This window comes from Megascapheus bottae, chromosome 1, assembly GCF_031878675.1.
Source record: "Megascapheus bottae isolate mThoBot1 chromosome 1, mThoBot2.hap1, whole genome shotgun sequence".
Lineage (NCBI taxonomy): Eukaryota > Metazoa > Chordata > Mammalia > Rodentia > Geomyidae > Megascapheus > Megascapheus bottae.
In genome coordinates this window covers 309,908-319,244 of record NC_143509.1, presented here as the reverse complement: position 1 = coordinate 319,244, position 9,337 = coordinate 309,908, and the positions used below count along the sequence as shown (strand labels likewise).

The following is a 9,337-nucleotide window of genomic DNA, read 5'->3' as shown; positions in this document are numbered from 1 at the left end:
TCCACACAGCCTAGTCAACAAACATCTTGAAACAAATCCCCGCGCCCCCAAAGCTGGGGTGCAGGGCCGTCCCCGCCAGAGAGGAAGGAAGCGGGGACCCCGGGGAGGGGAACCCCACCTGTGCCCGGCCTGCCCGGGCCCTGGCTGGGCCCCCCTGGGCCCTCCGCCCTCAGTCGCCCCCCCCCCCCCCCCCCCGGCTCTGTGGGCTTGCTGTTCTGGAAGCTTCCAGTCTTGGTCCCACACAGTGCTGGGGCTCTGCCACTCGGCCCTGGTGTGTTTGCATGACTCATCCGAGTGGTAGCAAATGTCAACACTGCAGTCCTTTTTGTGGCCAAATAATATTCCACTGTGCCTCCTCCCCGGCTGCCCCCGGACGGCCCCTCGGCTTCCCCTGTCCTTGGCTCTGAATGGCGAGACTCTGACTTGTCTGGCTTGGTGGACATATGTTTTCTAGTCTCTCGAGAAAGTACTAGAAGCAGACTTTCCGCGGCCATATGTTGGCTCCGCTTTAAATCCGAGACAAGCTGTTTTCCAAAGCACACACGGCAAAATTTGAATTTCAACAAACAATGAATAATTTTTTCCAGTATGATGCATTATTGTGCGCTGAAATCCTCGCTGAGCCAGGTGCTGGGGGCCTGTCATCCCAGCCGCTAAGAGGCTGAGATCTGAGGGTCTCAGTTTAAAGCCAGACAGGGCACGAAAGTTCCTGAGACCCATCTCCAATACACAGCTCAGAAAAGGCCTGTTTTTTTCTCATGATCTCTGGCTTTCCATCGCAGTGAGGTGCCCCCCCCCCCCAGCCTCCAGCTTTCGAGGAGGAAAGGTGTTTTTGGAAGTGTTAGTCCACAGACACGTGGCCCTGTCTTTTTAGGCCTTATGGAGACAGCAGACATCATGGCTGGAAGGAGGGCCACAAAAAGAAGGGAGCCGGAGAGGTTGAGGTCCCAGCAGGAGCGGTCCACTCCCCACAAACCCCCCCCAAATCTTCCACCCCAGACTGAGAACCAAACCTTCAGCTCAGGCCCTTGGATGCTCAAGATCCTGAGCTGGGGATGTACGTAGTTCAGTGGTCCAGAGCCGGCCAAAGCCAGTGTGAGGCCCTGACAAACAGCACCCACCAAAATAAAGTTTGTATTGCCGAATGTTGCCTGCCAGTGTGCTGTGTTTTTTTTGTTTTTGTTTTTAATTTTTGTGGGTCATGGGGCTTGAACTCGGCCTGGGCGCTGTCCCTGAGCTCTTCAGCTCAAGGCTACCACCCTACCCTTGAGCCAAGCCCCACTTCCTATTTTCTAGAGGTTAATCGGACATAAAAGTCTCAGGTCCTTTTGTGCTAAGGCTGGCTTTGAACCTTGATCCTCGGATGTCAGCCTCCTGAGTAGCTACGATGACAGGCGTGAGCCACCACGTCCGGCGGCCAGTGATATTTTTTTTCCTTATGAGCTATTCATCCTTCAACATCCTCTACTGATGTCCCTTAGGGGAGGGGAGGGTGGCCTACTTGAACTTCAGGTTCCTCTGCACTGCAGCGGAGGCTGTGGGGTGGGGAGGCCTGTGGTTCCTGGCTTCCGGCCGTGGGACCTGTTCCTTCCTGCCTCCCTGCCCCCCCTCCCGCAGGCCACAGGCCTTGGAAACTGGGGCAGCCCTGGGCCACAAGGGCTGTGGGTGGCCTGGGGAGGCCGGCTGGGCCCAGCCCTCAACGGGAACAGCGATGGCTCTGCTCCCACACCCACGGTGGGCACCTGAGTCCAGCTCTGTCCCTGTCTGTCCTGCTCCGCAGCCCTGGCGGTGTGCAGAGCTGGGGACACAACGTCCACACACACGGCAGTGCCCTCTGCAGGGGGAAAAGCTGCCTTCTCCAACCCCAGCCTGGGCTGTGGCCTGCCTTGGTTTCCCCACTGTGACTGGCAGTGGGAGTGGGGGAGGGGAGGCCCCTCCCTTTCCCCCTCCACACTGAGGGCCACTGTGTCTGGGGCCCCGTGTCTGCCCACATTGTGCCAGGCCAGAGACACTGGGGCTTTGTCTTCCGGCCGCTGACCTCATGGCCTCCAGCGCCCAGCTGCCCTCAGGGACCCGGCTGCAGGGAGGAGGGACTGAACCCCCCCACCTCAGTTTCCCCATACTGTGGGGAGTCACATGGCTGGCCTTCCCGAGGCCGTGCTGCTGGGACTTGGTCTCCGGGCCTGGGCACTGCCCTGGGCTCTCGTGTTGTTCTTCAGGTTGGCACTCTACCCCCTGAGCCTCAGCTCTGCCCCTGGCTTCCTCCTGGTCACATACAGGTGACTTTCCTGCCCAGGCCAACTTTGAACCACCCCCCTTCAATCCCAGCCTCTGGTCAGATGGCCTGGGCTGGCCTGGAGGTCGGAGCCCCAACTTGGTGTCTCAAGGGCCCTGGAGCTTGAGGCCCCCTGACTCAGGGCCCCTGAAACTCTGAGCCCCCGCCACGGTGTCCCAAGGGCCGAGAACAGACATGTCTTTAGGAAATCTCTTTTCAGACACCCAGGAACCAGGCCACTAGCAGGGTGCATCTAAGTGCTGGAAGGGAGCAGGTTTCTCAGGACACGGGGCCTGTGCTGGGGACAATGTGAACCAACCTATGTGGCCTGGGAGACCCTGACACCCCTCAGATCAGGAGGAGCAAGGTGAGGCCCCACCCCAACTTCCTGGGTTTCTCTTTCGGTTTGATTTGTCTGGGTCAGAACGTGGCTCTTTCTTTCTGCTTGCTCAGTTCCAGTGTGTGTTTCAGAAAGGGAACAGGGTGCCTGGGGCTTTGAGGGCCGTGTAGGAGCTGGCTGTGCTCCTTAGGGGCCCAATGGAGCTGCCGGCCACCTGCCTGCGCCTGCTCTCCCTCCTTGTGCTGTCCCTGCGGGGCGGTAAGATCCCTGCCCGTGTTTGGAATGGGCAGGGCTGGGCTGGACAGAGCGGGTAGCTGGGTGGGTGGGTGGACGGAGGTTGGGTGGACGTGGGCAGATGCACAGGTGGGGCCCCTGAGCCAGATCCTCATCCCATCCATCCCCCTCCAGCTTCCTGTGCCAGGGGGGGATGTGCCAGCGGTGGGTGCTGCTTCCAGGACCTGCCCTCTGGGGCCCCGGACCCAGGTACGCTGGCCCCCTGCTTCCCCCTGCTCTGGGGCCCAGCCTGCTGCCTGTTTTCCTCAGGTTTGGGGTATCCTGGAGTCACCCTTGCTTCTGCGCCTCAAGCTGGCCAGGAAGGCGGCAGGGCCGGGCCTGTGCACCCGGCATGCACAGAGGCCTGGCCTAGAGCAGTCATCTCAGGAAGTTCCCTGGTGGGAAGTGGGCACCTCGCCCCCTTCTTTCTTTTTCTTTCTTTCTTTCTTTCTTTCCAAGAGCTGCGAACTGGCCTTGCCCAGCACGTAGAGGCCCCAGGGCTCTGTCGCCAACAGCGGAAAAAAGGACACACAGACCTGGGGCATCGGGCACAGTGTGTGCAAAGGCCCTGGGGCAGCAGGGCCCATGTGCAGTGGTGCAGGGAGGGGTCAGCATCAGGAAGGCCTCACCTTCCACAGCTGCCTCCCCATTCCTGGGTCCCCTGCAGACTCTATCTCTGGCCCCAGGGACCTGAGCTGCTACCGAGACTCCAGCGCCATGTACCACTGCTCCTGGCACTATGAGGGGCCCACAGACAAGGTCCACCACTTCCTGAGGTGCTGGTGAGGACTCACCCTCCCTCTCCACCCCACCTTCAACCCCCCTCCCCCTCACCGCACAGCCTGGACTCCACAGCCAGGCAGCCTTGGCCGCAGCTTCCCTGAGGTGAAGAAATGCAGGGGGACTGTGGAGCAAAAGTCAGGAGGGGGCACGGCAGTCACACCAGTGCTGCCCTCACCATCCTGCCTGTCAGCCCCTCTGGCCACCCATCCACCCACCCACCTGTCCTCCTTCCCTTTGCGGGAGAGGTTGTGCTGGGTGCTCTGGGGGTCTCTAGGGCGGTGTCCCAGGCACCAGGCACGGTGGGGAGGGGTCTGAGGTCAGCCAGTCCCAGGCTCGGGGACCCCGGGGCTCAGACCCCGCTCCTCCCCGACCCCTGCAGCATGGACACCGGGCGCTGCTGCTACTTCGCGGCGGGCCCGGCCACGAGGGTGCAGTTCTCGGAGCAGGACGGCGTGTCCGTGCTGTCCAGCGTCTCGCTGTGGGTGGAGTCGCGCGTCGGGAACCGGACCTCGCGGTCGCCCAGGCTCACGCTGCAGCTCTACAACTGGGGTGAGTGCGGCCCCGGCCCGGGGCTGGGCTGTGGGCGCTGGGGTCGGCCCTGCATCTTGGCGACACCCGGACCGAGGGAGGTACGTTTCGCTCAGGGTCACCGCCCTGCACCACCTGGTGAAGGATGAAGGCGGTGGAGAGGGAGCGAGGCGGGGCCGTGAGCGCAGGCCTGGGACCCAGCCTCCCACGAGGCCGAGGTCTGCAGGCCCTCGGGCGGGAATGTCTGGGATTCCGACCCGCGGCTCACGCGGAGCCCCGGTGGGCCCCGCCTCTGCTTGCAGTGAGATACGACCCTCCGGCCAGGGCGGCCATCAAGGTGAACCGGAGCGAGGGGCGGCTGAGGATGGAGTGGGAGGCCCCGGACGAGGCGCAGGACGCCGCCCAGGCGCAGCTCCGCCGCCGGACGCCCCGCGGCGCCTGGCAGCTGGTGAGCCTCGACCCAGCGCCCCGGGCGACCCCGCCCACCGGCCCCGCCCCTCCTCCCAAAGCCCCGCCCCTCCACCGAAGCCCCGCCCAGCCACCACGCTCCGCCCCTCCACTGCAGCCCCGCCCAGCCACACCGCCCGAAGCCCCGCCCCAGCCACACCGCCCCGCCCCTCCGCCCCAGCCTGGCGTCGTCGGCGCCTCCCTGGCTGCCCCCTGCTCGCCCTCTCCAGCACCAGAGAACGGGCACTGAGCTCAGGGTCCGTCCCCGTCCACGCATGCCTTCCTCCACCATCCCCACGCCCACCCATTCGGTTTGTCCTTCCGTCCATCCCTCCACCCCTCCCCGCACGGAGCCCGGCCCAGCCAACGCGGGCAGCAGCAAGGCGCGGGGACTGGAGGGGAGGAGGACAGGAGACAGGAGGGAGGGGTGGAGGAGGGGTGGGGGGGCAGGGGAGAGAGTCTCGTCTGGATCTATCCCGCTCCACTCTGGTCTTCCCAGGGCGACTGCGGGCCTCAGGACGCGGCCGGCCCCGGTGAGCCTCGGCGGGGGCGGCGGGGCGGGGCGGTGGGCGGCGGCCGCGGGGCGGCTCAGGACCTGGGGCTCCCCGGTCTCCGCAGAGTCCTGCCCGTGCCCCCTGGACCCGCACGCGGCCCAGGAGATCCAGATTCGGCGGCGGCGCCTGGCGCCGTCGGGGGCCGCGGGAGGCCCGTGGAGCAGTTGGAGCGCCTCGGTGTGCGTCCCCCCCGGTAAGCGCCCCGTCCGCACCCGCGGGGACCCCCGCCGGAGCCCCGCCGGCCGGGGCAGGGAAACGAGCGAGGGGAGGGGCCGGGGCCGGACGCCGCGAGGGCCGACCCTCGAGGCGAGGGCGGCGGACGGCGCCCGTGGACAGGGCCGGCGCCCCTGACGCCCGGACTCCCCGCCCGCAGGCGCCCTCCCGCCCCCGGACGTGAGCTTCGCGGAGGAGCCGCTGGGCCCGGAGGGGCGGCGCTGGGTGACCGCGCACGAGCAGGCGAGGCGGGCGCGGGGTCGGGACGGGCGCGGAGTGGGGTGCAGGAGGGAGGTGGGGGGTCCTGCCGGGGTCACAGGCGGCCACCTCGGGTCCCACCGGCCCAGGGCCCTCCGTGACCCCGGCGCCTCCGTGCTCTCTCCCCGCAGCCACCTCCGCCCGAGCTCCCCGAGGGCTGCGGGGACCCCGAGTCCGGCGCGCGGGTCGTGCACCTGGTGCGCGTGCACATGCGCTCCTGCGCGTGCCAGCCGCGGCCCGCGCGCACCCGGCGCCTAGGGCGCCCACTGCGCCTCTCGGGGGCCGCCTACGACCTGGCCGTCTTCTCCCGCAGCTGCCTTGGCGCGGGGCCCAGCCGGACGTGGAGGCTCCCGGCCCAGGACCCCGCAGGTGCCTGCGTGGCGGGCGGGCGAGGGCCGGGGAGGGCCGGGGTCCCGCGCTCTCCTGGCCCCGCTTGGAACTCGAGGACCAGGCAGCGGGCACCCCTCGTCCCCGGGCCGGCGGCGACCGTGGCTTCTCTCCCCGCAGCAGGGCGCGGAGCGCTGAACCTGAGCGCGGGCGCCGAGGTTGCGGACCTGCGCTGGGCCGCGCAGGCTCCTGGCACCACGTACTGCATCGAGTGGCGGAAGCTCGGCCGGGACGGGGACCCCGGGAACTGCACGCTGACCGCTCCGCTGGACGGCGACCCGGCGGGCGTGGGTACGGCCCCGCCCCCTTCTGCGCACGGGTCCCGCGGGCTCTGCGGGGAAGGGCGGGCGCAGCGACACCTCGGGTGATGGCGCCACTTGAGGGGTGTTGGATAAACACGCCCGGGATTGCTCTAGAGGTGTCACTTAGCAGGAGCTGGTGACAATTACTGTGTCGAGCGCGGCTTGGGGAGGCCGCCTCCTGCTCCCGCGCCTCCCGCCCCAGGGCCTGGAGGGCGCCCTGCGCGGACCGAGCCCCCTGCCGGGTGTTCCGCGCTGCGCAGGGCGCAGGCCTTGGAGAATGCGCCTCCCCCGGCCAGTGCTTAGGGGCTGGCGAAGGAGTCTGGGGGGCGTGGGTGGCCGATCGCCCGTGTAGCGGCCGCTTCCCGCTCCCGTCCAGTGAGCCACCGCTGGGCCGCCGCGTCGGGGCCCCTGGGTCAGGCGCAGTGCTACCACGTCGCCGTCTTCGCCTCCGCGCGCCCGGACAAGGCCACGACCTGGGTCTCGGTTGTGTCCAGCCACTACTTCGGGGGCAACGGTGAGCGCCGCCCCGCCGGGTCCCGTCCCGGCTCCCGGCTGCGGGCCGGGCCGCGGCGCTCCCCGCTCACCCGCGCGCCCCTCTGCTCCTCCCGCAGCCTCGGCGGCCGGGACCCCGCAGCGCGTGTGGGTGACCAGCCTGGGCGGCGCGGCGGCCGCGGTGTCCTGGACGGCGTCCGCGCTCGGGGCCTGCCCGGGAGTCCTGCGTGGCTACGTGGTGCGCTGCGGGGACGACGCGGGGCGCGTGACAGGTGCGGGGCGCGAGGGGTGCGTGGTGACCCGGTGGGGCGTCGGGAAGGAGACCCCGCGTCCCGGACTGACGACTGCCCCCCCTCCCGCCCCGCAGAGCTGCTCGCCAGCCCGGCCGAGACCCGCGTCACCGTGCGGGGCCTGCGGACAGGCATGGTGTACACCGTGCAGGTGCGCGCGGACTCGGCCTGGCTGCCGGGCGCCTGGAGCCCGCCCCAGCGCTTCCGCCTCGGTGAGTCCGCCTGCACGCGTCCCCCGACCCCGGTCCCCGGCCCCCAGCCTCGGGGAAGGCCGTGGCCCGCCACAGTCACCCCCAGCCCGGCTTGGCCCATCGCACTCCATGTCCGACCCCTGGTCACCCCACAAACCCCTCCTCCAGGGAGCAAGGCAAACTTGGCCTCTGCCCGGGTCTGAACCGCGGGGCCGGGGAACCTGGGCCAGGCTCTGCTGTCGCCAGTCCAGGGCCCCTCCTCAGCCAGGCTCGCCCTCCTCCCCAGAGGCCCACATCTCCCGCGCGTCCGTCGTCCTGGCGTCTCTGGGCAGCTTCGTGAGCATCCTTATCCTGGGTGCCCTGGGGTACCTGGGCCTGAGCAGGTAACACCCCAAACCACCACAGCCACAGCAGCCATGACGATGTCTCCCCTCCCCGGCGAGGCCTCTGAGAGACGGGGAAACTGAGGCCCAGAGAGGCAGAGGCGGGTCTGGAGCCTGCGTCTCTCCTCCCCACGCCCCTAGCCACTGGGGAGGGGAATCCCACGCTCTGACCCGCCTGTCTCGTCCACAGGGTGCTGTGGCACCTGTGCCCTCCCCTGCCTACACCCTATGCCAGCACCGCGGTGGAGTTCCCTGGCGGCCAGGGGAAGCAGGTAAAGATGCCTTCTGGAAGCCGGGCGCTTCCTGGGAGGGTAGCCGCACCCCCAGGGGCCAAAGTCGCCGGGCGGCCGCTGACTGGCCATGTGCCCGTCCCGAGCCGGGCCGCAGCGCTCTGATTGGCTGCGCCAGGACACGCCCACCCTCCCCTCCAGTCTTGGCAGTGGGCCGGCCCGGGGGACCCGGAGGAGGCCGCGTCCCCGGAGACCCTGGTGGTGACGATCCGGGACCTTGAGGCCGACGGGACCGAGGCTCCGGAGGGACAGGGCGCCACGGAGGACGGGGCGCCAGGACAGCGCCAGACGCTCCCGCTGCTCCCCGCAGACCTTCGGCAACGCGACTCCGACCATGCGGACCCTGGGCGGCCCTGAGCGGCGGAACAGGAGCGGGCGGCGTCGGTCCCCGCGCCGAGGCGCTGACCGCGTGGCGCCCGCCGCACGCCCGGCTCCCCAGCCGCGGCCCAGGGAGGCCACCGAGTCCTGGCGGGCGCGCCGCTCCGCTGACCCCGGGGCCCTGTGATTGGCCCCTTGGAACGGGGGCGGGGCCCTTCCGCAGGGCGCGGACTCAGCCCGGTGAACCGGGCTCCTTGCGGGGCTAACCTGCGAGCCGGGGGTGGGCCTGATCTCCGTGCACCCCAATGAACCGCAGCTGTTCACCCGTGCGTGCACTCGTTCCCTCATTCGGTCGTTCCTTGGCCCTTGCAGTGCGCGTGCGCGCACACGTCCGCCCTGGCTGGCGCGCTACCCCAAAGTCCCACCGATATTCCCGCCCCGGCCGACAACCAACCGCGAGCCTCAGACCTCAGCCCGGAGCCGGGATGACGGGCGCGAGCCACCTCTGCCAGGCCCCGGTCCCTGCGTTCTCTCCTTTGTCCGTGCATCTGTCCACGCGCCCATTTATCTGTCACTCGCGAGTCCATTCTCCTTGTTCACGCTCGCGTGCATTCATTCGCTCACTCAGCTGGTCGTGCTTCCCTCTCCGTGGAGCCCCCAGGAAACACTGGCGCGGGGCCCGGGAGGCCTGGGGCTGGGGCAGCGTGGGCACCTGCCAAGCCTGGGTGGGAGCGGGAGGACTAGACTGGGAGGGTGGCCGGCGCGCGGCCTGGCTTACGACCGCCAGGGCTCCCTGCGTCCTCCCCCCAGGCCCCGCCCCGCGCCCAGGCCCCGCCCCCGCCCAGGCCCCTCCCTCCAGGCCCCGCCCCGCGTCCAAGCTCCTCCCTCCAGGCCCCGCCCCGCGTCCAGGCTCCTCCCTCCAGGCCCCGCCCCGCGCTCAGGCCCCATCCCGCACTCGAGCTCCTCCACCAGGCCCCGCCCCCAGTCAGGCCCCTCCCTCCATAGGCCCCGCC

The 9,337-nt window shown here is 69.0% G+C and overlaps 1 protein-coding gene across 1 annotated transcript; it reads left to right on the top strand.

The window, feature by feature from the left end:
- The first annotated feature begins 2,707 nt into the window (after nt 1-2,707).
- Il12rb1 (interleukin 12 receptor subunit beta 1) lies at nt 2,708-8,552 on the top strand. The gene is made up of 17 exons (XM_090351465.1): nt 2,708-2,873; nt 3,037-3,098; nt 3,159-3,286; nt 3,404-3,670; nt 4,051-4,220; nt 4,502-4,647; nt 5,146-5,179; nt 5,265-5,393; nt 5,574-5,656; nt 5,803-6,040; nt 6,182-6,349; nt 6,737-6,874; nt 6,972-7,124; nt 7,220-7,354; nt 7,620-7,716; nt 7,907-7,988; nt 8,148-8,552. The coding sequence occupies exons 1-17, from the start codon at nt 2,813-2,815 to the stop codon at nt 8,361-8,363; spliced, it is 2,307 nt and encodes a 768-aa protein (XP_090207591.1). The 5' UTR covers nt 2,708-2,812; the 3' UTR covers nt 8,364-8,552.
- The last annotated feature ends 785 nt before the right edge of the window (nt 8,553-9,337 follow it).